At 42.2% G+C, this 25,508-nt stretch overlaps 4 protein-coding genes across 5 annotated transcripts; all 4 read right to left on the reverse strand.

The window, feature by feature from the left end:
• Positions 1–2,626: 2,626 nt before the first annotated feature.
• Positions 2,627–4,435, reverse strand: hoxa5a (homeobox A5a). The gene is made up of 2 exons (XM_041052834.1): positions 3,796–4,435; positions 2,627–3,164 (listed from the first exon to the last, which is right to left on the reverse strand). Exons 1-2 carry the CDS (start codon positions 4,376–4,378, stop codon positions 2,914–2,916), a joined length of 834 nt encoding a protein of 277 aa, XP_040908768.1. The 5' UTR covers positions 4,379–4,435; the 3' UTR covers positions 2,627–2,913.
• A 3,598-nt stretch (positions 4,436–8,033) lies between these two features.
• LOC121191610 (homeobox protein Hox-A7-like) lies at positions 8,034–11,722 on the reverse strand. 2 transcript variants are annotated; one of them, XM_041052838.1, is made up of 3 exons: positions 11,251–11,722; positions 9,953–10,313; positions 8,034–8,140 (listed from the first exon to the last, which is right to left on the reverse strand). In XM_041052838.1, the coding sequence occupies exons 1-2, from the start codon at positions 11,633–11,635 to the stop codon at positions 10,000–10,002; spliced, it is 699 nt and encodes a 232-aa protein (XP_040908772.1). In that variant the 5' UTR covers positions 11,636–11,722; the 3' UTR covers positions 8,034–8,140; positions 9,953–9,999. The 2 variants fall into 2 exon arrangements, with proteins under 2 accessions (XP_040908772.1, XP_040908771.1); XM_041052837.1 differs by lacking the exon at positions 8,034–8,140 and having other exon boundaries at positions 8,191–10,313.
• A 3,199-nt stretch (positions 11,723–14,921) lies between these two features.
• Positions 14,922–17,103, reverse strand: hoxa9a (homeobox A9a). The gene is made up of 2 exons (XM_041053228.1): positions 16,316–17,103; positions 14,922–15,926 (listed from the first exon to the last, which is right to left on the reverse strand). Exons 1-2 carry the CDS (start codon positions 16,866–16,868, stop codon positions 15,685–15,687), a joined length of 795 nt encoding a protein of 264 aa, XP_040909162.1. The 5' UTR covers positions 16,869–17,103; the 3' UTR covers positions 14,922–15,684.
• A 4,055-nt stretch (positions 17,104–21,158) lies between these two features.
• LOC121192348 (homeobox protein Hox-A10) lies at positions 21,159–23,469 on the reverse strand. Its single transcript, XM_041053998.1, has 2 exons — positions 22,605–23,469; positions 21,159–21,826 (listed from the first exon to the last, which is right to left on the reverse strand). The coding sequence occupies exons 1-2, from the start codon at positions 23,467–23,469 to the stop codon at positions 21,552–21,554; spliced, it is 1,140 nt and encodes a 379-aa protein (XP_040909932.1). The 3' UTR covers positions 21,159–21,551.
• Between the last annotated feature and the right edge of the window lie 2,039 nt (positions 23,470–25,508).

A 25,508-nucleotide genomic window follows, 5' to 3' on the forward strand; every position in this document is an offset into this window, starting at 1 on the left:
ATTTGATTTCAAAAACCTGTTTTGAAATAGATCTTTAAAAAATGGAGTGCATTTTCTGCGTGATGTGGGCCTTTGCACCAAAAATGAAATGTTTACATGCAGCTTAAAATGACTTTTAACGTTAAGTTTTGTCAATCCAACAAAAAGCGGAATCGCAGTTTTCCCGATTATTAGCTGCCGAAACTCGCAATTTACAAATATTTGTCCCCTGTCAAATTATTTGGTTATTTTTAAACACGTTTAGTCTGGAAATTCCAAACTGAGAACAAGCGCACTGAGACAAATCCTGTTCATAAAAGCAGATGCAAAAAAGAGTCAGGAAAAACCAAAAGGAGAAGACCAATGCGTCTAAAGAAAAAGTCAAAGTTTTCTGTTTTAACCCAATTTTCAGTTCATGCTTTTTGGAATTAGCACCCAGTGTCAGTGGTGACCGGTCTTGCCAAAGCCCTGACCGGGCAAGAGGTCACCACAAAGCGAGAGTGACTTTTTGAGGGGGTCATCTGAACTTTTCAACCCCAAACACAAAACGACTTGGCTGACACAAAACGGAATTCCTTTTCAGATGTCTCCCTGCTGCTGTTTGTTCCCATGTTGTGTTTACTTGACACTGTTTACTGCCTTGTCCTAAAGCATGGTGCCAACATGTGGAGCGCACACAGCAACCAAACCAAACAACAACTGCAACTTTTTCCAGGGATGGACCTACAACTTCCAAAAGTCATCAGCACGCACAGAATCCAATCAAACGGAGCTAGCTGTAAATCTGTAGGCCTGCATTAGCGCTTAACTTTATCAAGGAAATCCACACACTCCACACACACACCCCTTGGAAACTTTCTGGCTCACGGTCTGTGAATTCTCCAATGTAATAAAACGACAACAACTAGAAGTTTGTGGGGGTGGAAATGGACACAGAGATAATTATCCAACATGTAAAAATGGATTATGAGTTACACCACAGATGGAGGGAAACAAGTTACACGGGGAAGGAAGCAATTAAATAGCCATGAGCCGGACCCAACCCTGCGCAACATCTGCCGAGACCAGTATTCAGCACTGCACAACTGACAAATTAGTGTAATGGACTAATAGGGACGGATAGAGGGAGCGAATACAATAATAAGGCTGTTTAACACAGGCTGACTGTTCTCAGGCTACCGGCCAGTCTGCAGAAACTTACCCAGAGACGCGGTCCTCATCCTGGAGAGCGTCCGGTCCATTCTGAGGCAGACTGAGCAACAGAGACGGTCTGTACCGGTCAAGTAACACTTACAGCCTGCAAAGAGAGAGTCAGACGAAGCCTCGCCGTCAGTGCGATTATATGTTATGTGCAATATACTGTCAACTCCCCAAAACCATAAAACTTACTTTAATGGCTACCACGTGACCGTTTATGGCCAGTGAGCCTATCTGGCCGCGCTCCGGATGATTTTTACGATCTAATTCATAGACAAAACCCCCCATTCATTTAGCACCCAAATGTCAGAGAGCCAGAATCGGCCCTAATAAAGTTTACAGCTTGAAAAGTCGAGCTGATTCTCCGGGAATAGCCCAGGAGCCTGGCGCGTAAGGGGGACGCCCGGCCCCTGGAGCCTGTTAGTGGCCAAGGACCCCAAAGTCCCTCAGCTCCACAGAGAGGTGAGTAAAACTAGAAGCTTTCATTCAAAAGGGGGGACCTGTTGAATTCAAGGAGATTTAAGTCTGAGGAAACTTTGACAGGCTTTGCTTTAACAGCTCATACAAGTGACTTAAAGATTTTGGACAAAACAGCAAACTCCGATTCCTCTCTTCCATGCAGCAAGTCGTGGCAAAAGCGCAAACGAATCTTATATATATATATATATATATCTATATGTATATAGATAGATATATATCTCATTGTTACAAAAACGTGCACTCACTGAAATGTTGCCGTTCCAGTAGAAAGTTTATTATAATGGCCATCATCGTCGTCATCATCACTATTATTCTTATTATTATAGTATATTCTTGACTTCCAGTCTTTGAAAAACATTTACAAAAAGCTTATCACGATGGAGTTGTACACATAGGCAATGAAATTTACCGTGGGACCCTCCACATAAAAACAGCTAGAAAACAAAGACAAAACGCTTTTTTGTTTTTTACTAAGATGTTGCGCCCAGGTGAACAACGCAAACAGCAGCTCCTGCAAAAACAAAAGAAAAAATCAAATAAAAAATAAAAATAAAAACCAAAGATACAAGGCACAGCTACTGTACATACAAGACTGAGTCGGCACCTCTGTCCATACATGTGTTCACAACGCACACAATAACCACACAAGGCTTACGTACTCCGCTGGCTCTACTTTTGGAAGCAAGTTATCTGACAAGTTGGTACAATACATCAAACAAATAAATACATACATATACAGTACATACAGAGAAAACGAAGGCTAAACACAAAGGCAGCTCAACCTCAACCCTCTATTTATTAGGCTGTTTTTGTTCTGAGTGCATCACACAACTTTTACTGGATTTATTTGCGGTAGGTAGGAAGCATTTCAAGCTTTGACGTTTTTTACTTTATTTTATTTTTTTAATTTTTTCTCCGTCTGAACAAGAAATAACTTAAACAAACATTTATTTTGTTTCTTTTTCCTCTAAATCTAGACAGAACTGTACATAATGCATTTTTGTTTTTTTTTTTACTCACATAAGCATTACCACGGTGGAAATAAAAAGGAAATAATATTATGGAATATAATGGGGACAGTCGTTTGACATACAGTGGGCTACATGGGGTGTCCCCTGTCCCGCACACAGCCCGTTCACGAGTCTCTGCGCTTTTTGAAATAGGAGGAGGAGAAGTTGATATGACAATCTTTGTTTTTGCTGTTTTTTTGTTTTTTTTGTTTTATAGTGCTCGTTATCAGGGCTGGAGGAGTGAATATCAAGGCCTGTAGCCTCCTCCGCCTGCAGCCGCCATGCTCATGCTCTTCAGCTTGTTGTCTTTCTTCCACTTCATCCTGCGGTTCTGAAACCAGATTTTGATCTGTCTCTCTGAGAGGCAGAGGGCATGGGCTATCTCGATCCTCCGCCTGCGGGTCAGGTAGCGGTTGAAGTGGAACTCCTTCTCCAGCTCCAGGGTCTGGTACCGAGTGTATGCAGTCCTGGCTCTCTTCCCCTCTGGTCCTGACAAATCTTGTGCAAGAATAGCGGGGATTAAAAAAAACACATGAGATACGCCAGATGTTCACAAAGATTTAGTTTAGCAACTTTTTTTAAAACTACGTTTCGTAATTTTTGTGTGATTTCTGTAGGTAGAAAAGGAGTCAGAGTTGGCACACAAGTTTTAAATGGCGCTTAACTGAATCCAAAATCGTCCAAAACAACAAGTAGCAAAGTGAAACACACCTTTCCAACTGCATCTTACGAAAATGAATTAACACAGTAAAAGGATGTAAAACATGAGCTATTTGACTAGAGAGAATATAGTATAATAAACAAATACATACGTCGTGTACATATGCCACTGATTTTAACTAACTTTAACATTACATGTTATATTATTGTATTATCCCGTACCTGGTCTATGTTGACAGTACTGAAACTACCAAACAGGTGAGAGGCGCATATGGCGCCACATGCCCTTCAGCAAAGCAAATTTATTTTGTGCTTTAAAACGTTATAAAAGCACAAAATGTTCAAATTTAGGCCTGTTTCGCTTGTAGGTACAAAGTTTCAGAATAATACCATCGGAATTACAGCTTTACCAAACAATAACACAGTGCCAGGTCTCAATCAATACAAGATCGTTAAAAAGGCAGTTTACCATGACTTATGTGTAGTTTTCTCATCCACGGATATATCTGAGGCTGTGTTGAGTCGGTGACATTTTGAGGAGTTGTCGGTGCACTTCCCGCAGGCTTCTCTTCCTCCAGGGGGGAAGCTTTGGACACACAGTCCCGGCTGAGAAGCAGCGTGCCCCCGTTCGAGCTCGAGCACGGGGTCGTTATGGAGTTTTTCACGGCTCTTTGTTGAGAGTGAGTCTCGGTGACCGGGGACGAGCTGGCGACCGAGGAGCACGGTAGAGGGTCAGGTGGTGGCGATAGAGACGAAGTCCCGGTGCTGCTGGCGGACTGGGTGTACCTGACCGGCTCCACCGAGGGTGTTGTCGCCGCTGAGTGACTCGGGGAGTAGCCCGGTGTCCGCTCGCTGCCCACAAAGTGTCCGGTACCGGCCCGCGCGACTGTTAGGTCCATCCCGTTGTAGCCATAGCCGTACCTGCTGGAATGCATGGCTGTTGAGTCTCTGTATTGCTCGTTTGCCGTACTATGGTCTCCATAATTATGTAACTGGAAGTCCGCGCCATTGGGATAGCGACCGCAGAATGAGTTCACAAAATAGGAGCTCATTTGTTGACAATTCCACCGTTTACTCGTTGTAGGTATTGTTGTTGTTTTTTGTTTTTTTATTATTTTGGAGGTAAAATAGCATAAACCTGTGTGCTTGATTTGTGGCTCTTATGGTTTAGCGCGTCCTATAGCACCCTTGCACAATTTATGATGAATTATGGAAATGAGTGGGACATGGACTTGATTCTCTCTTACGTAGGCACCCAAATATGGGGTACGGCGGAGAATCACGTGCTTTTGTTGACCAGTCGTAAATCCTGCTTGGTGACCTCCAGAGGTAAACTCGTGCACGCAGGAAATACTGGGTGGGATATGAAGGGCGCGCGCCTCCATGCGCTCGTGGCTAGGGCAAACTCTGAGCCGGGGCTCGGGTGGTTTTGAATTGTCGTGGTGCGCCATCCTCTGGCTCAACTGTGGCACTGCCTGTCTGCGGCGCTTTCTGAGGCGTGGGCTCCACACGGGGTCATTCCGAGGTTAACGACCATTGCGGCAAAAACCAACGGGCTCCTAAACAATACAACAAGTGACATGCTGAGAGTGCAATCTCTGCGAGGAAAGTGTACAGGAATAATTCGATCAGAATCTGTTATGCATGTTATGATAGGCGATGAGTGCAAACAGTTTGCGCAGTTAATAGAATAAAAGCCCATTCAAAGGAGGGCTGCGTTTTTTTTTACTCCCAGAATTTTTCTTATAATCATAAAACAACTACACAATGTGAGGAAGGTCTAATGAATAAATGTTTTGAGGAAAGATAAAAAATAAACATCACATTATCGAACGACGCCACAGAGACCGCTATTCTAGGCCTGTCCTCTATGCCACTTCTAAAAATTAATAACTACGAATGTGGACTCAGCGTGAGCGCACATACCACCACTTTACTGTCTATGTAAGTCGGTTAGAATTTAACGATGTCAAACACTAAGCACTTAGACATATGCTATAAGCCTTTTCCGCTTAACCCGACCTTAATTCGGTCTTATTTAAAGGCGAGTCCTCTGTCATGTCGACTTTTAAGCATTTTCACCAAGCTGCAGCTCTGGTATTGTGTAGTATTGTGCGTGTGCCTGTGAGATGTCAACACAAGATCGAGACAAACATGTAATTTCTTTTTATGGGCAGCTGTACAGCCCGGAGCTCTTTGATGGAAAATATACAAATACACAAATACACAAATAAATAAATAAATAAAGATAAGAATAAAAAAATAAATAAACTGGGAATTATTGAAAAATGGAATAATCAATTGCTAAAAAATGATCGCTGGTTAAAATGAGGCCGCTATTTAGAATGCCAAACGTTAATGTAAAACAATATTCCATATGCATTTTACCTTTTTTTTTGTTTGTTTTTTGCAATTGTAGGAATTGTTGCAATTGTGTAATTTGTTATATTTGGCCGTTTGTGTGTATTTGACACAGAAGTAGCGATTGTGATTTTCTATTCCTCCTTTTCCACTTGTAAAAAAAAAGAATTAAAATACATTAAATGCTATTTTAGAGTAGGATTTTAAAAACAGTTGTATGAACAGTCATTTACATGACAACAAAGCAAAAAAAAAAAAAAAACGCCAAAGAGGAAAAACTTACAGATTCTACAAAAGAAATGTTGAAAGTAAGTCTTGCAGTGCCATCGTTGTTGCACTCCAAAGCCATAACAGACATCTGCGCAGCTCTGCGTAATTTTTTAAACTGAACAATACACTAATCAGCTATCGACTACTCTCCCTGTGAGAGAATCTGCATGTGAGATCAGAAAATCGGGGCTTAAAATAGACGCCTCTTCCAGCGCTCCCCGTTTGCTTTTCTTCTTGTGGAATTTTTATGGCACCTTCGTCTTTCGAAGGCAGTGACTTGTCCTCTGGTTCTCCCCCCTCACATGCAATTTCCCCAGAGCAGCACCCAACACAAGCCCAATCCTGTGTCACTGACAAAAAACACAGAGATATAGATTATTTATTCTGTTCCAGGTATGTGTGCACTTTGCGGCAAAAGACCCCCAGAAGGCACGGTGTGAGGAAAGGGTGAATACCGGGCTCCCACATCCAGTGGGCCCACAATCAGACCTATGCGAAGAGTCTGTTGGTTTAACAGTCATGTTCCAACAGCTGATTTATGACTGGCCAATGGCAACAAAGTTCCCACGAAAATTATTTCCCCCCAGAGCCGAGGCAGGGACACACCCAGGAACTAAAAAAGGACCAAAAGAAAGGAGAGTAAAGAAGTGAGTGCGCACTGGTGTCAAATATGTGGAGTTGCGAAGCTAGAGGGGTCACTGCTGCAGGAAAAAGGAGGGCAGTGCACTCTGCAGGCATCTTCGCACACTAGCACTCGTGTGTCCAAGAGCACACACATAAAACCTCAGAATATTCTAAATCATTTTCGACCTAAACATCGTTACGCACGGCTGTTGCACGACATAAACTCAGAGCGCTCACTTTCATAACAGACTGGTTGATGATATTTTATGCAAAACGACAAGCAGAGCAATCGCTAACCTGAAAACAACAGTCATACTCTTTCCCAGCAGAAAGAATAGGGTTCTCGAGGGAACAGCAGTCAAAGCATATGCAGAATCATGTAGATCATGTGTAACCAATATTTTTTGCAAAGAAAAAAACGGAAAAGAACAAATGTTACAGACAGATGCAAAATGGGACGTGAAAATTAGTCTGGATGCATTTAACTGTACATTCACCCGTAATATCTTGCAGAAGAAAGCAGCTCACACTCCGCATTTTAGCTCCACACAGAACTTGTTGTTTGAGTAATAATTTACTCCACGAAACAAATCACTGCAGTGTCACAATACAATATATCAGGCTCGCTAAGTCACACAAACAGAAATATTTAGAAAAGTTGAATTTTACAGTGACATTCCCGTGTGTCAAACAAAGGTCATTCGATCGTTAAAATAATCTTTTGTTCTTTCATAGCCATCCTATCGATCAGAGTAATGCACAGTGAGTCAGGGCCCACGTTCACACATGTGCAGCACACAAAATAAACCATTCTGCGTGAACACATTGGGTAAACACATAGGTGGACTCGTCTGAAGTCCAGCCTGCACCACAGACCACTTGCAGCAAAAACAGGCAAAGCTGCAACCACAATACCCCAGTGCCTCCACAGGAGGGCGTCAAAGAGCACATCATCTGGCCACCATATATCCAATGAATTTTGTAGCCGAAAGCACATCACCATTTAAATCCAACAACAAACAAATAAAAGACTTCATGCAAAACAGAAGGATCAACACGAAACCAATGCATGTGTACCAAAACTGATAGCTTCGTAAATTCAGACTGGTTAGATTCACCAAGCAGCCTCTGCCATTTGAAATCATAGCAATGCAAACTGTAACATGAATCCAGTTCATCCACAGGATTTCAACCTGGGCATATTTAAACACAAAACAAATGAGGCGCAACATTTAAATAGTGAGCTGGTTATTATTTGTTCAAGCAGTTTGTGATTGGACACTGATATGAGAGAGCAAACACATGCAACTGACTGACAAGTTTCAGATTTCTTACCTTATGAAGGTTTCTGCTTGTAAACAAGGGAGGTAAGGGGAGGGAGTTGGCAGGTGCAGACGGGCGGGCGCTGACGGAGGAAAGTCTCCAGCTGAGTCCCAGGACGGAAACTGGGGCTCCCGGGGGTCAGTGACGCATCGGGGCTCCTTCCACTCATCTTGCCAATACGTGTCAGGAGAGCGACAGCCGGGCACCCAAACGATCCAGACATATAAGACAAGCTCCTGTGCGTCAACCAAGAAAAAAAAAAACTCTAAACTTCAAAAAAGAAAAAATAAGAAAAGGAAAGGAAGAGGTGAATAAAAATGTAGAAGATCGCGGGTGAAAACAGCCGAGTGGAAGCCTGAGACCGTTAAATGAAAAGGCAGCTCTATTCCGCTATTGGAAATTATATATAAAAAGTTCATGTTCACGGCTCCCTGCCACGTGACGAGCTGCGGCCAATAGGAGGCCGAGTCGCGTCGTAAAGTTGTATTGCCATGTTGTAAATTTTCATAAACAACAACGGATTTATGACCCAGCGCTGGAAGGGAGGTGGGGGACTTGGATGGGAGGGAAGGTGGGGGGGGGGGGGGGGGGGGGGGGGGGACTGAGAGAGAAGAAGAGAGAAGGAAAAGGGGGCAGGTCACCGTCAGGCGCCATCTTACCGAGGGAAGAGGGAATGCAGAGTTCAACAGTAATTTCCCCTCATCTGCAGCCTGCCCCATCTCGCATCCTCATAGTTAACATTCCCCAACTCCAGTGTTTACCTAACCCTCATAATGGACTGCAACACGTTTTATTACACGCAACCTAACACTGGACACAGTGAACGACACTTACAGGTGACTGTGGGCAGCATATCATTACTCAGCCGGCGCGTCATTACAGTGATTATTGTCACGACTGTGGAGGTTACACAATATTAAGAGCGCAAATACCGAGTGTAGATACTCAGTGCAAACAAAACGGCAAGTGAGAGCTATTTTATTCAATTAGTATATTTTCATTTACAGTTTGAAAGACATTCATATCTATCTATCTATCTATCTATATGTGTGTGTGTTCACGTTGCTTGTACTTAGCTCTAAGAACCGAAATATAACACAGTATTTGCACATTGTGGGTTAGAATAGCCTACTCATTTTACACTGTCATAAAAAAAAGAACCTGATACTGAAATGTGATGCTGCCTAAATGGAAGTGCATGCATGTTTTAGCCTGCTGGTATTCACAAACACGCATGAAATTCTGAGCCTGAAAAATTATTTAAACATGAAATAGGAAAAATAATACCAACATTTCACAGTGCACAGCTACGATTTCAAAACATTTACATTAGAGTATTCCTGTTTACAGTATAATAAGCATGTGGGCTTTCTGGGAATCTGAGGTAGGTTACATAAACACATATTTCTGTTCATTCTGATGGCCCGAGTCAGGGTGGAAACACGCATGTTACTATTCTAACGAATATAGTCATAATTAAATAAAAAAAAAACAAAAAAAAAAAAAACAGTGTAGCGATGCACTAACTAAACCTAAAGAAGCACCTAAAACACAGTTGGAGCCATTTTAACTAACAGAACATTCACTTGGAATTAGTCTGCTTTCAAAATAAGGCACATTTACGCTGAATGTTGTATTTGATCCCTTTAGAAATACAACTGTCTATGGAGAAAGAAAAAAAAACACTCGAATAGATTAATTTACAATATATTTAAACATATGCTGAATTCGTTGCGTCAGTGTTTTTGATATTAGCAGGTAAAAATTAGGTAGTTTATGGTTGAAGGAATGTTGATTCAGTAGTATAATCAGGTTGAATTACATTTAGTATTGCATATATAAAAATAGAGTTTAGATAGGTAGTTAATATCGCTCTATCATGCGGAGCCTTTTTAATGCCTTTCGGCTTTGGATATGAAGTGCAGAGCTTACACTATAATTGCTAAATGTTTATTACATAATTGCCTTCAGCTGTCATTCACTTGATCAGGCTACGAAGCTGTAGTGCAGGACTGGTATGTCAGTTACATTCCTAACCCATACTTAACAATGTGTTTCTCTCATTAACGATTTGATTCTGTGTCTGCCTCTTTCGTTACTTCGCAGCCGTTTCCGACCCCAAACCGGAGCCAGCGGGGTCTCCAGATTCGGGCACCATGGCCTCGGACACAGCCTGGGTGTCGCCGTCATTTTCCCCGGGGTTTGACGCCGGTTCTTCCTTGTGGTCTTTCTTCCACTTCATCCTGCGGTTCTGAAACCAGATTTTGATCTGTCTCTCTGAGAGGCAGAGGGCATGGGCTATCTCGACCCTCCGCCTGCGGGTCAGGTAGCGGTTGAAGTGGAACTCCTTCTCCAGCTCCAAGGTCTGGTACCGGGAGTAGGTCTGCCGCCCCCGCTTTCGATTTGGATCTGTGGGCGATAAGATGCGTGAGCTGTGTTTTAAGTTGCAGGAAATGCTTTTTTTAATTTAATGTATGAAATATGAGACTGTTTAAACATTTAATGAGTGTTGTTGAAACTAGTGCTGACAATAAAAATATGTAGTAAATTTCTTGGATCTTATTAATTAACTTTTGATTGTGCACTCAATTGTGGCTCATGTTTTTCCATTCCTCACAATGATACAAACTAATCAGTAGGGAAGAGTGTTTTTTTTTTTTTTTTTTGGTTTTAATTTTAGGTTCTTCGTGTCTATTTAAAGTAGTCCTGCTGGGGTGTTTGGCTCATGCCTCCTTTGATACTCTGCATGCCTTTCCAATTAAAAGCCAGCAATGTTCTGCGCAACCGAAGGAGCCATTAGTGATTAGATTACAGCCCCCAACAACTTCTGCCTCAAAATTATAAAGAAATGTCTCCGTTTCAAATTGCTTGCATTCTAAATCCACCTGACTTCTTTATGTTGCCGACAATAGTGCATATTGATCCAGCAATGTGTACGAACGAGTTTCAGAAAATACCAGGGGCCTCTGCAGTGCAGACCCAATTAGAAAGGAGCTGCAGAGTGCAAGAGTACTGATTTACACATCAGGCCGGTCTCTCTCTCTCTTTTTTTTTTTTTTTTTTTTTTTACAACCACAAAGGGGAGAAGAGGCTATAAGAGTAATAGGAGTGCACAGAAACCCCCCAGCGGCAAGGTCTGAACACACAGAAGCGCTGGCCAAATGAATTTATGGCAGCAGAACTCATTAGTTGCGCAATAAAAGTTTTACGATTCTTTCCATGCAACACCAATGGCTTCACGAAATTAATTGAACCACTAACGGCCAGTGTAAGCATCCCAATGTTTTGTAAAAGCATTGACCTGAGGGTTTAGAATTAGTATATACGAAACAGTATCAGAACATACCTGATGCTCTCATCCAGGGGTACATCCGGTGTTGTTTGTCCGGCGGCGAGGTGAGGGGTCCCGGCCCCGGATGGCAGCAGCTGTCGGTGAACAGGCGGCTCTGGTCAAACGGGCTGCACTGCAGTGCGTGCGCATTACGTGACCGGTGTGCGTCCTGCACCTGGCTGTAGCCCGAGGTAAACACGGGGTGGCTCTGGTATACTGCGTTACTGACGCTGTAAACTCCAGACAGAGACGGTGCAAACGCGATGGCCGCAGCAGTCCGAGCCGAGCCATAGTCCTCTCCACTGGGTCCAATGCCGCAGGAAGCCCGCTCTACGTTTGGGAACAGAGAACTACTCGCCGTATATGTGCTAAGAAGACCATCCACATAATAAGAACTCATATTTTTTTTCCTCTCTGATTTGTTGGCCCAGAATCCTCAGTGTCGTTTTTACGAGGTAGTGTGATATATGACAGCAATACACCCTAGATTTACACCAAACCCCATTTTTACTCTGGACCAAAGAACTCACCACGTGACTCAGGCCTGGCCTCTCTCAGCCAATCAGCAGGCAGACATGAATTTCATTATGGCGCAGGACTGCAGAGTGGGATTAACACTTCACACACATAAACACACACGAGAAAAATTCACACAATCTCACTGATCACAAGATAATTTTGAGTAATTTAAAGTCATGGTTTTAAATCACTTTCCTTTCCACGGCTTTACAAATAATCATTCATCTTTTAATTTCGCGTAACTTAACACTAAGGCATACTTTTGATAATAACAATAATAATCATACACGCACATAATAAGAGGTGACACTAACCAACTAGATAATAACAGCTAAGATTATAAATAAAAAAAACTACTATTACTACAGTGTTTTTGTTGGTTTCTCTTGCTTTTAAAAACAATACGTGTTTTTTGTCATAAAAGAAATTACACATAATAGTATTTTGACTATATATAACCAATTTCTGAGTGCCAACACCGCAAATAATTATAGCTGTTTAGAGACATACTGTTTAGTTTTAACAGCATAATTTCTAATATTATTTCCAATATTATTTATATAAGATTGGTGAGGTGAGAATTTGCCAGTAGTAATAAATAATAAAAACATTTTAAATTACACTGGCTAATAATAAGAATAAGAATAATTCCTCTATAATGTATCACTTCTGCCATTACAGTGTTACATAAATGGGAAATAATTATAACTGCAAAACACACACAGGATAAAATAAAGAGAAAGCACAATTGCATTGAGTAAACAATATCAATAATAATAATAATTATTATTATTATTAGATAATAATAGATAATTTAGCTAATAATAATAATAATAATTATTATTATTATTAGCTAAATTATCTGTGAACATGGAGAACTATTGATAGTGTCTGTACAGATATGGTACAGATTAGATACAGATAGGACATCATCTATCTACACAATCTACACTAGTGCATTGAGGGAAAATGCTTCAGATTTCCTGATAGTCTCAATAACCTGGTAATTAAACAAGTTAATTTAGTAAAAATAATTTACGTCTATAAAACCGTGTTGAACTGTCCTAAAGAGAAACACAGCAGTGCACCGGGAGCGACTGTTTGAAGGCAAAGGCAGAGAGTTGCTGGCTGCCACATTCTCCCCTGCAGAGCCGCAGGCTGAAGAAGCAGCTTCTGCACTGAGACTGTAAAAAGGTGTGAAATTATTTTGTTGCACTCTTAAAATGTTACTACAGTTTGTTCCCCAGCGCAGGTTCATTAGAGTGGAGTGTTAATATCTGTGTGATGTTGTGGAACAGTGTCGCCACTCTCTGGTGACTGCTAGGGACTGCAGGGTGGGCAAGCAGCAGTGCGCAGGCGTTTTAGTTTTTTCTTTTTGTTTGTTTTTTTTTTTTTTTTGCTGCAAAAACATGAGATAAAAGTTAGAGGATTGATGATCAGAGTGAGCTTTTGCGTATTTTCAGTTGTTATATTAAAGAGAGTGCTGGTGTCTTTTATCAGACTGGTCCAGATGCATTTTGATATAGGCATCTACGTGAGGCCTACTACTGTGTTTGAACCTAGCTGCTGGCTTTATTGCTCCTTCGCCTTTAGCACAGGCCCAGCAAAGGAGCAGAGGGCGGAAGGTTCCCAGGTAGGAACAAAGGATCGCTCCAAATGACCGTGAGTCCTGCGCGTCCCCGTCGGGGGGAAGAATCCAATAAAGCTGATCATTTCCGCTCAGCCTTTTGTCCAGAACGCAGTCCCACAGAAAGAGAAGAAAAAACAAATGGGTGCCATTCTGGAAACAGCCTAATTGTGTCTGGACGGCCATAAAGCCATTAAAACTGGAATGCCAGACAGTATAGCAGACCAGGCGTTTTATTGCACTGTCTCTGGACGAGTCTTTGAAGTTTGGGTCCATCTGCGTCCCCTAACGCGTCACAACAGCAGTCCAACTGGACTAAAGTCCGACTTACCTTCTAACTAGGCTTCAACTATCTATCTGCCCTTCTTCTGTAAACTAAATTACCTGCTGTATCTGATAGAGCGGTGACTGTCTCTGATCGAGCAGAGGCTTTGCAGCTCTTCAGCTAGCTCACATCGAATTTGCTGCTTTTCGTATGATCTATCTCTTTGTGCCAAATATTTTCGCCAACGTGCAGAGACTTGAACCAGCCTTACGCAGGGAGGCCATATTATAAAACTAGACCTAGACCTCTTCTCTAAAAGCTTTTTGATTGTCTATTTGATGTCATCTTTTTTTTTTCTCTTTTCTTTTTAACTGAATCCAAAATTGTAGATTCATCATATTCTGACATGATGGGCTTGTTCATGCCCATTGTGTTGAAATGGCGCTACTGACGGAGCTTTAGGCTCAGAGGCCTTGTCATATCTGAGCTGAACAGCAGCTACATTATTTTGGGCTTCAGCTGTCGAAGCTCTCGATGTCTTTTTTTGTTTTGTGTCCTCTCGCCTCGCAGCGCTTTGCACCCCATAAAAGGTTATAGCGGTAATTGTCTTTTATGGCTGTATACAGCTAACAACATCCTCTGCCAAGACGCAGCTCTGTCCCCAATCCAGAAACACAAACACACACACACACTCACACACACACACATACTCACAAACACATACCAATATTCACTTATAGGTGTGCATTTTGATTTGGGTGTGTATGCTTTTGCGTGTGTGTGTGTGTGTGTGTGTGTGTGTGTGTGTGTGTGTGTGTGTGTGTGTGTGTGTGTGTGTGTGTGTGTGTGTGTGTGTGCGTTCCCTGCAAATTGAAATTCATGAAAACATTTACAAAAAGGTAAATAAAATGCTGATTCGCACAGTATATTTAAGTATGCAAATATGTGTTTTCCTTAAGTACTATCGCGTGTGTATGTGTGTGTATGCGCGTGTCGAGCTCTAGTCAACAGCAGTAACCTGAATACACATTTTTTTGCAATGCAAATTAGCACCAATAAAGACTTTTTGTGCAGCACGAATATGTGAACTCACATTTGTTAGTGATATTATTACTATTAAAAAAAAACGTGATTAATTTCGTCGTGAAGCCAAACTGAAATGAGAATGTAAGGTGCATGGAATTCGCAGATATAATTTGTTTTATTTAATAAATAAAGTACAAATTACATTTGTGAACCAAAAGTCAGACGGTCAACAGACCGTGAGGTATTCAATAAGTAGCCTACAGTGTTTAATTTTCTCTCACTAACAAACATTATGCTCTTTCAAAATGTTACTCCCTGAAATTCAAACATAGTTTAATATCTAATGCAAGCAAATCTACTGTAATCCGCCATCGGGGGGGGGGGGTTAAGCTATTGTAGGTAGTTGAAAGACATATAGGTAGTCAACAATGTCATGTAAAATAGCTTCTATAACACATTTTAATTCAGTTAGCATTTTCAAGAGGTTTGTGAGGTTTATGTACCTACTTCAAAATGCGCTCAGTCAGTTTTTTTTCCCTACGGTTCCAATGTTAGATTCAAACTCATGGTCATCAGACGTAGTTCTAGCAGTGAGGGAGAAACAATAAAATTAACACATTTTAACTATGCGCTCAGGTGACTCCTCAGAGATAGACAACAAATATAGCTACAAACCAGAAAACACACACAGCTAGAAACATCCATACACAAACAAGCACAGGGACCAGGCCAACTAATACACTTTAACGAGGTATTAATTAAAATCAACATAAGAAAAATAGAAAAGAACTAATTAAACGAGTGGGCACTGTTAAAATTGTGCAATATAAAGGTAGTCGCATCAAACTGAAGCCCAACATGCGTTTTTTTTAACAAGACAAATAAGCCTAATAGCTTCTGTTATATAGAACAATAAGACAATGAAGTTTAAAAAAAACAAGGTCCAGCAGAGATAAGAGCTTTCACACACAAAGCTCACCATCAGCCTAAATACTGTTTATCTACGGTTCAGTCACTCGTCTTTCGGTGCGCCGTCTTTATTAAACTTCTTCATCTTCATCCTGCGGTTCTGGAACCAGATTTTAACCTGTCTCTCGGTGAGGTTTAACAGCCTCGCCACCTCATACCTACGATCCCTGGTCAGGTAGGTGTTAAAGAGGAACTCTTTCTCCAGCTCCAGGATCTGGTGCTTGGTGTACGGACAGCGCTTTTTTCTCGTGGCACTCGCGTGGAGCCAGTTGGACACTGGGTTATCTGAAAAGAGTGGGGTGCGAAACTGATGTGAGGGCCCAGTGCTGAGCGGCCAAATGTTAAAAAAAAAAAAAAAAAAAACCACATGACTCATAAAAAAAAAAAAAAGGGAAAAAAGCTCCTATGAGAAGAAAATGGCTACACATGCGTAAACGCAGCTACAACCAAATAAAACTCACTCCTGTTTCACTCACTCTCTCTGTTCAAGCTACAAAAGGTTATCTAATATAGCAATGGGAGAGCTGAGCCATTAACAGTCCCCATAAGGAAATGGCACGTTCATGGCATGTAAATGGCATTTGTTCAGACGCGCACCCCCAGCACGCACCCCGATCCTCAAAGCTTTATGTGGTATAAATAGTATAAACATTAAGGACTCTGCGGCGACTTACTCGGATCCAGGCCCGGTTTCTCTTCGCCCTCCCCGCTCATGTCCCCTGCTTGGCCGGACAGTGCGTCCTTTTCCACCGGTGATGTCGTCGCCACGGTCCCGTTGGCGTAATCAGAGAGCAGCAGCGCCGTGTGGGAGCCCGGCAGCGCTCCGTCAGCTCGCGTACCCAGACCCTCCGGTTTGATTCCGTGGTGATGGGTCGTCGGTAATCCGGTCATGGGCAAGGAACCAGACATGGGCTCGAGCAGCCACGACTGATACCGGCCATCTGTATCTGCACCCACCGGGCCTTGGGGATGCCCATAGTGGTGATGATAAACAGAGGAGACGGTGCCTGGGAACTGAGCCGGGACGTGACTCCATGACGGCCCGAATACCGGAGGTTTGGACGTGAAAGTGCAAGTCCCGAGCTCGCTGTGATCGCTGATGGAGGCGGGTTGCCTGGCGTGCTGGAGCCCAGGACCAGAGGAGTATCTCGGCACAGAGACCTCCTCGCTCTCGGACAGAATGAGGGAATCGACGTAGTAACTAGTCAGTGTTCCGGATGTCGACATGGCAGAAAAATTATACTTTCACATGTACGCAGTCATTCAGCAGATACATGCAAAAGCAAAACGCGCACACACACCACACACACATATACACGCAGTAAACCCAGCCTCACAAAATAACAATGTGGAGAAATCAAGTAGCAACTTGGCCCCACTGAGAACTACAGTGGGCTAGTAATGGGGAGACAGGCTGCCATGCCATTGGGTAGAAGACGCACGTGATCATAAAGGCTGAACAATAAAGGATAAATCAATCCCTTTGGTCATTAAATACTCACCCGCTCTCCTATAACAACCTCCAGTTTTAAAGCTAAGAATTATCCAGATATGAGCAAGATCTTCTATTTAGTGAGATGGAAAATATGAATGAGGAAAAAATAAAGATTTTACAGGATCTCAGCCAGTTGATGCTGTTAAAATCTCTTCTGGGTTATCCAGAACGATACAGTATGTTTTTGGAAGCCTTATTTTTACGAGGTACTTTATAGGACACGTAAGCACCCTACCACTGCTGCTCACCAAAACACATTTTAAACACCACCATATTAAAAAAACTTTGCTACATGAAGCTCAAACAACGCCTGGATCTCGAATCACGTCTATACAAGTCACATCTTTATCCAGTTTGCTCTGTTTCGGCTGCATCAGACATCTTCCAATGTCCCGTACATTTTCCCCTTTTCAGCCACAAATATCAAATTAATTTACAATAGAAGAAGAAATACGACAAAGATCATATTTAATACCGGGCTAAACTAATTATTTTTCGGTTCAGCATTTACTTAGATAGTATATTTATGCGTCGGCCTGTGCAAAATGTGTTGAAAACAAAGGATATGGTAGTGTTTATCACAGGGGCATGTTTTTCTATAATAAGCAAATTTCGTGATTTAAACAAAGATATTAGCCGTCATCGGATAAATTGGGACTGCTTCTCCAAGATCTGAAACTCGACACTACAGCATATAAACAGTTTTAGCTAAAACCGTGCGGGACTATGTACATTTCCTATAGCTGGAAAAGAAATCCACAAACATAAGATAATTTCTTAAAAATGGAAAATATATATACTTTTTTTTTAAATGAAAATTTTCAGTCAGGTTAACCAAAAGGAAAAGGAGCAGGACTATTTTATGTTCACGTTTTATCTTGTTTGTTACAGTTTCAGACTTCTTAGTTTGGCTATAACTACGGTGTAAAACCATTGGTCAATATAACAAATAAAATAACTAACATTTACTGGATAGTCTGTGGCTGCACGATATAAAACATAAAGAAATACGTGTGATACAAAATGCTTATAATTAAAAACAAATAAATAAATAACAGAACAATGTAAACCGAGGAAAGAAAATGGATAAATCTGGTGTTACTGACAGACTGAATTAAAGCACGATAGCCCACTACGTATTAAATAATTTCTAAATAACATATTGATGGCGGATGCCGGTTTCTCGTTGCCTTAACCTGCCGCTTAATCCGCTCGTTATTTGCACCACCGTTATCACTTGTATTGGCCTATATGTTGGTATCATCACTGCCATTAACAAATTCACTCTCATGCCCGCCAGCAGCCAGTGCTTTGGTGTAACGTTACACCCAAACAAGATAAGGGTAATGTGGTGTCTGTGGTTTCCTCCTTTTAAAAAATAAAATGTTTCGAGGAGTGGCAAACACCAGGACGCGCCAGCATATTTGAAATAAACTGTAATGGTGGTTTAGATTATAAAATGTTTTAAATAACTGAAATAAAATGCACAAAGAAACAGGAAGAAAACTGCCCGCTAATACATAAGAGAATTACAAGAAATCACATATAAACACACGCATGTTATTAACCTTTACCTAAAGCACAGCTGGCACAAATGCATTTGGCCGAAAATGTGCTATAACATTGTAACATAAATGTATATGCAACAGAATATTCACGCTCTAATGAGACTTAATGTGTATTACAGAAAAACGTCAATGACTTCAACGCAATGTGAATTTTTGGAATTGAAGGTGGTTGTATGCGCATGAATGTACATTACATCCTTAACCTAAGCCCACATCGCCAGATGTCCAAAGCAGCAACCTTGAGTTCTCACATATTACCCAGCGCGTATTATTTATTACCAGCAAATAAACGGGGAGCTTGGCCAACACCCCACAAGGCCACAGGCAATTCAACACGCAGGAATTCTCTCCACGCTGCTCTTACTATTACATTCAGCTGAGGAACACAGAATAAAAAAGACAACACGGTGTCCATAACGTGCATTATAGTTGCAGACTATCACCTCACTGGTACTTGCACATTATTTGGCCAACAGACATCAAACAAGCCGGGGAGGGTAGGGGGGGGGGTGGAGGAGGTAAAGGAGCGGCTGTGCGCCTATTTGTGCACTAAAAAGTTAGAATAGACAAACACCTTCAGAGCAGGAAAAGACGCCACAGTGCCAATGGCTCTCAGGCTGTAAACCTAAATCAGGGTGTTTTTTCACCCAGTTTACCGCAGGGGCTATTCACTTCTTTTGCCTCTGCAGATAACAGCCTGTCTGGCGGATCTAAATATCGCCATAAAGCCCTTCCCCTCCTTTTGTCTGAGCCACTATTGCGCAGCGGAAGCATCCGGTCTCATTGCCCACGGAGGTCGCTGTTGCCCCATTCACCTTCCCCTTCCCCTCCACTGCAGTGGTCGTAACCGAGGCCTTGTCTGGCGTGTCTGCGTCACTACTACTCACGGAAAACACTCACGGCTTTACCCTTAATCCCAAGTCCACGACGCATACTGCAGCTCGGCTTTGATCACGTTTAAATTCAGCACACATGCCCGCACGGGCTCAAACGCCAAAACAAGAGAAGAATTCTAAAGAAAACATTACAAGAGACATGGTTAAGAATATACACAGCAGCCAGCCACCCATGCCCGATTCATAAGCCAGGCAGGTTTACAACATGCTTCCAAATCACTCCTCTACAACTTCCAACAAATCCCATCATCCCTCATGTCCCTGATCTGCTTTCCGTTTGGTTTCGATGTATGTAACTGGGGCAATTAAGACAGTTTCATGTTGCAGAGTTAGAAATGGACCCCAACAACATGAAACTACCTAAACCACTCGACAGTCGATCCGGGCCTCAAGTGAAACACAATCAGCCAATTCATAAAGCACCGTGGTCGTCGGTTCCGTCATCGAGTGTCCACAAATTCGTCTGCACCGAGAAAAGTACAAGTGTATAGTACACACTACAGTGAAGCCGCTGCAACAGGGCGCAAAAATGGACAAATTCCCAATGATGAATGGACTTACCCGATCCCCGAAATGTTAATCCTAGTATTCCAAACTAAAGCCGAAGATAATGTTTGATCCACAATGTATCTGTACAGTTCAGATTTCTAGCTGAGAGCCGGGCCTCCTCTCCGTCTGAAAGGCTCTCCCACGACTGAAGCTGCTCTTAGAGGAGAGGGAGAAACCTCATATACCAGCCAGTCATAAAACTCTACAATAGCCGGCTGGGCATGCAGCTAGACGGCTTATAGCCTAGCCTAATATCTTAATTATTTCCGATGGCCATTACAGTAGCCCCACAGAAACATTTCTGAGCTGGTTCACAAAAAAAGAAAGAAAACTCACAAGTCAACCTCCAGTGGAGGAGCACGTACTATTTTGGACTGTGAATTTGAAACAAAGCCTTTTCTGTTTTTGTTTTTTTTCCACAACAGTAAAATACACTGACTAAAAAAAAAAATACATAAATACATATAGAAAGCCACAGTACAAAAATACAAACAGCTACTCCTTAATGCGAGCTGATAATTTATTAAGCATTACACAAAAACACAATGTCATATATACACAGAAATGTACAATAAAAACAATCCTCCTTCACTTTGCGCACCGTTTTCGAGTAAACGTCCTCAACGTGAATGAAGATTCAATTTACACATTTAGCTCATACATAGAATAGATCTATATCATGGTGGACTACATCTAATGATCATAGATGAATTATTCTACCCTTGGTGATACGTGGGTGTTTTATTCCAGAGTGGGTTAAATTTGCTTATAAAAATGTAGGAAAACTTTAAACCATGCAAATCCAATTTAAACGAAATAAAGTCAAATTTCTTTTGACTAAATTTAGAGAAAGATTATTTTCCTGCAGTGGGGGAAAAAGGGGGGGTAAGTGGACAATTTAAACCACCATCCAGGGCACAGAGTGTGTGTGTGTGTGTGTGTATGTGTGTGTGTGTGTGTGTGTGTGTGTGTGTGTGTGTGTGTGTGTGTGTGTGTGTGTGTGTGTGTGTGTGTGTGTGTGTGTTTAACTGCATTGATTTAACTCCACTGACGACACTATCGAACCATACGACAGAACTGACAGAAACGTGTCGACGATACAAAAACACAACATCAGGAATCAATCAAAGAGAACTTCCAACATTCATATTTTTTCTACGTTTTTCTTTTCTCAGCAGCTCACAGAGGACGATGCGTTGACATTAAGCGTGTCTGGAAATAAAAGAAAGTTGTACCCCACAGTGAAATGGCTCATGTGGACAAAGTGGGGAGGGAGGGAGGGAGGGTGGTGGTGGTAGTAGTGGTGGAAGTGGTGGTGGTGGTGGTGGTGGTGCTCGAGGAGTGAAGGGGGTGTAATTGATTTCACCAATTTTCTTCTATTTCAGTGTGATCACCTCGTTCATCACGAAAATCCGTAGTTGGAGGTGAGCTCCCGGATCCTGTTTTCCCGCGTCATTTTCTTCAGTTTCATCCTGCGGTTCTGGAACCAGATTTTAACCTGTCTGTCCGTCAGGTGGACGCTTTTACTGATCTCTAGGCGGCGCTCTCGGGTCAGGTACATGTTGAAGAGGAACTCCTTCTCCAGCTCCAGTGTCTGGTGCTTGGTGTATGGACAGCGTTTCTTCCGGCCGCTTTTTGCTGTCAGCCAGTTGGCCGTGTTTTCACTTTTTGTGTCTCCTAAAGAAAATGGCAGATAGATGGGTTTACGCACTGCAACATGAGGCACCGCGGTGTGTGTTTGTTTGTCTGTGTGAGGGAGAAACTCAGAGAGAGCATCTGGACCTCTCAGAGTGTGTATCTGTCTTTGTATTGTGCACCTATTACAGTGTGTGTGTATTACGCGTAAAGTACAGCTTCTCTGTTAGACTCACGAAACTTGCTATTGACACGTGCTGACAATTGCAAAATATAACATAACATAAAACGTTTTGTACTAATAGTTCAGTGAAATAGAAACATTATTTTTAGTAAGTCACCACAAAAGGAGAAATAAAAAATATGTAGGCCTACACTGACATGCAGGCCTATGGGCTCCTATTTTACGCAGCGGGTTAAAAAGAAGCTTCTATATATATTTAAAATGTATAATAATTATTCAAAAAATAATTCTTTGGTGCTTCATCACCGCAGAACTGGATAACTAAAGCAGATCTAGCTTTGCCATATATAATCCTAAACTCATTTTAAAGATTTTGCACACTATATTTCCGGACGTATTCACGCACAAATGCACCTTTCTAATGCATTTATACCAAAGAAAGCTGTATTATTAGAGCGAAAAACAATAACGTGTATATGCAAAGTTTTTAGACTCGTGTTTTGACTTGTCAGTGTAATCCAACCAGTAAAACAACACTTGACAGGTGCCATTAAAAAAAAAAAAAAAAATCGTCACTCAGCCTGCATGCAAACAAAACGCCAGTGCAGGATCACACCTATGATGAGCTGTGGTTACCTTTACTGCTCTTTGCTGGTCTCTCTTTCTCGTGCTCCTCTGCCTCGTCAGCTGAGGACGCTTCTGCATCCGAGGACTCTCGTGTGTCCTCGGTCCCCGGTGCAGCGTGGGGCTGCACGTCTGCTTTTGCCGAGGACACGGGCTCCTCGGTGTTCCTCCCTTCCTGCGCCGTGGCTGGAGCAGAAGCCGAGTTTGGTGGCGTATGGAAGCGAGCGGGAGCAGTGGGGTGTAGGCCAAAATGAGAATGGGAAGAGTTCGGCTGGGGGCCGTTGGTGCTGTAAAGTTTATGAGAATGTGCGTGCGTCTGAGACAAGCGGAAGTAGCCCGGCACAGGCACTGAGCCCCCGCCGCCGCCGCCATCGGTAACTGTACAAGAACTCGACCCGAGGCCGGCTGTAGTTAACCTCGAATATGTAAGATCTTCGGCTGTGGAGGCTTTAGGGCACTTTGGCTGCTCATACAGACAGTAGCTGCTCTCTTCCTTAATGTTCTGCGGGAACGAACAGGGCGCGACCTGGGGACCTACCGGGTGCTCTTGGTCCATTCGACATGACCTCTGCGCGTCCATCCACATCTCCATGCTGGGCATGTACGCCCCTGAGGCGGAAACCATGTTCTGGGGACCCACCTCGCTCCGCTTACCCATACCTGGGAAGTACCCATAGTTGTGTAGTCCGTAAGGCACTTCTGTAGCGGTGCTATGTGGCACGCACACCGCGCTCCCTGTGTAGTGACCTCCGCCGCTCTCGGTGCGGCCACTGATCAGAGAATCCACTAAAAACGCATTTCCTGACGGGCTGTCCGAACATGACATTATTGTGGTGTATTTTGGCGAAGGGAGAAGATAGCCCTTTCTGGCTGACATTTCTTGTACAAAACATGTTGGATATGATTAGAGGCACCCCCCCTCTCTGCCGTGCGGACTGTAAAACCAATGGAAATGCTGGAAGATGGGCAGTCCCTCCCACTCGGAGGCTACGTAGCACCCGGAGCGATATCCATCATGGAGCTGAGGCAGAGAAAGGAGACAGCAGAGCAATCAGCGTGTTCCCTCACCTCGCCTCAATGCACCACCATTACCCCCGTACAAGGGGCGAGGTCTACCGCGAGACAAAGTTTTTAAAAATCCGTTTGAATGTAAAAATCTGCAATTCATGGAAGCATTCCTCAATCGAGCTCTCGGAGCACTTCTCTACTGTACAAACCGCCAAATGATGTCTGAAGCACTGATTGTCTCCTTCCTACGTGCAAATCAAATGTTACCACAAAGCCCCCAAATAGATGCAACCAAATCAGAAGCATATGAATGATAAAATCTGAAACACATGTGCGGATGTATGAGCGACTGTCATTTAGGTGCAAATATGAAGCTGGACAAAACAACTCTCTTCCATTACAAAAGAAAAATACTACTTTACATTAAGAAGACATGGCCTAAAGGTGGCAAATCAAGTTTAAAAGTATAGGGCTGCTGAAACACACCAACAAAGACATAAAATAACAAAGCCATGGGACTTAGTGGTAATAAAGTGTTTTGAACTGAGGGGAAAATTCGCCTTTGGCGAAAAGAAAAAAAAAAAAGACTTGAGAAAAAGCCGTTTTATATGGTGCATCCGTTAGCCTGAAGACAGTCTGACTTCTTCCGCACTAAAAGCAAATAAGTTAAGACTAATGTTGTCAGGAGGTAGCGTGAGTAATATCAACCATACTGCTTTTCTGCGTTCTTTTTCTTTCTTTTTTTCAGATTTTGTTTATTTTTATTCCCTCAGGGACGATCATCTCTAATATCAAGTTTAAACGTTTCTCTGTCTTTGTGTACAGCTAAAAATGACTGTATCACGTCAAACATAACCTCTTTTAACCTAATTTTGGACCTATATTGAATCATGTAAAACGCTGGATTAGTAAAGCTATGCCCGTGCGTAAACACAGGCAAAGCATTTCTCCGTCACAAGTCAAAAACACTTAAAGTTACAGCAACAGAAAAGACTTTATACAAAAAAGAATTCATTCAATATTTGAAGGATTATGGCACCCTTAAACCATCCCTGAAATACCTAATATAGTTAAGACTATATATAACAGCATATAAAGTAGATTCCTGAGAGCAAATTTAGATACTGTATTATGCACTGCTTTTCGTTTTATGATATATAAAATTCATGTGAATATAATTTTACATTTAACAGTAAAACATTGAAATTGTTTTTCATTTATCTACTTGAATTCATGTTTCGTATCAGTAGTGGTTGTATTTCTGTGTATTTTCTATAATTCACTATCTGTGAATTGATTAATCTCTACCCGAAGCCATTACGCACAACACAAAAAAAAAGGTTAAACCTTTACTTTCGTTCAACGGCTATTAGCGCAAAAAATGTTATTTTGTTTTGCTGCAGAATGAATCTGTATTTCAAAGAAACATCAGATATTAGTCACTGCGCTTTGTGTACAAATGTAAATTTGTGAAACTGCTAAAATATTGATCCCGGCGTTGTGAGGGAACAGTCACAGTGTGCCAGAGCAAAGCAGACATAAAGCTTGCACATACAAGTCACCCTGTCGGTCCAATTTGGGGCAATAAGGGCCACAATAAAACTCTCCTTCCATCTCGTAGTGTCCTTGGCCATGTGCACTCTATTGCTCTCTCCAGGTTGAAGTTAATCTCGGCCAGCTTTGCCATTACCAGGCCCAGGTGGCCGCTAGCCCCCCGGGTTTGTTTGCAGGCTGTTGTACTGAAATGAGCAAATTTGGGAGAAATTCATAAATTGAGCCCAGTTTTGGTTTTTCAAACGCTCTGTCACTGACAGCTCATTTATACACTCTGGCTTAGACTGTTGCGCGTCGACGATGGACATTTGTCAATCGCCGGCGCTCAAAACTCACATATTTCAAATGACTTAA

The sequence above is a fragment of the Toxotes jaculatrix genome, chromosome 13 (genome assembly GCF_017976425.1).
Source record: "Toxotes jaculatrix isolate fToxJac2 chromosome 13, fToxJac2.pri, whole genome shotgun sequence".
Taxonomy (NCBI): Eukaryota; Metazoa; Chordata; class Actinopteri; family Toxotidae; genus Toxotes; species Toxotes jaculatrix.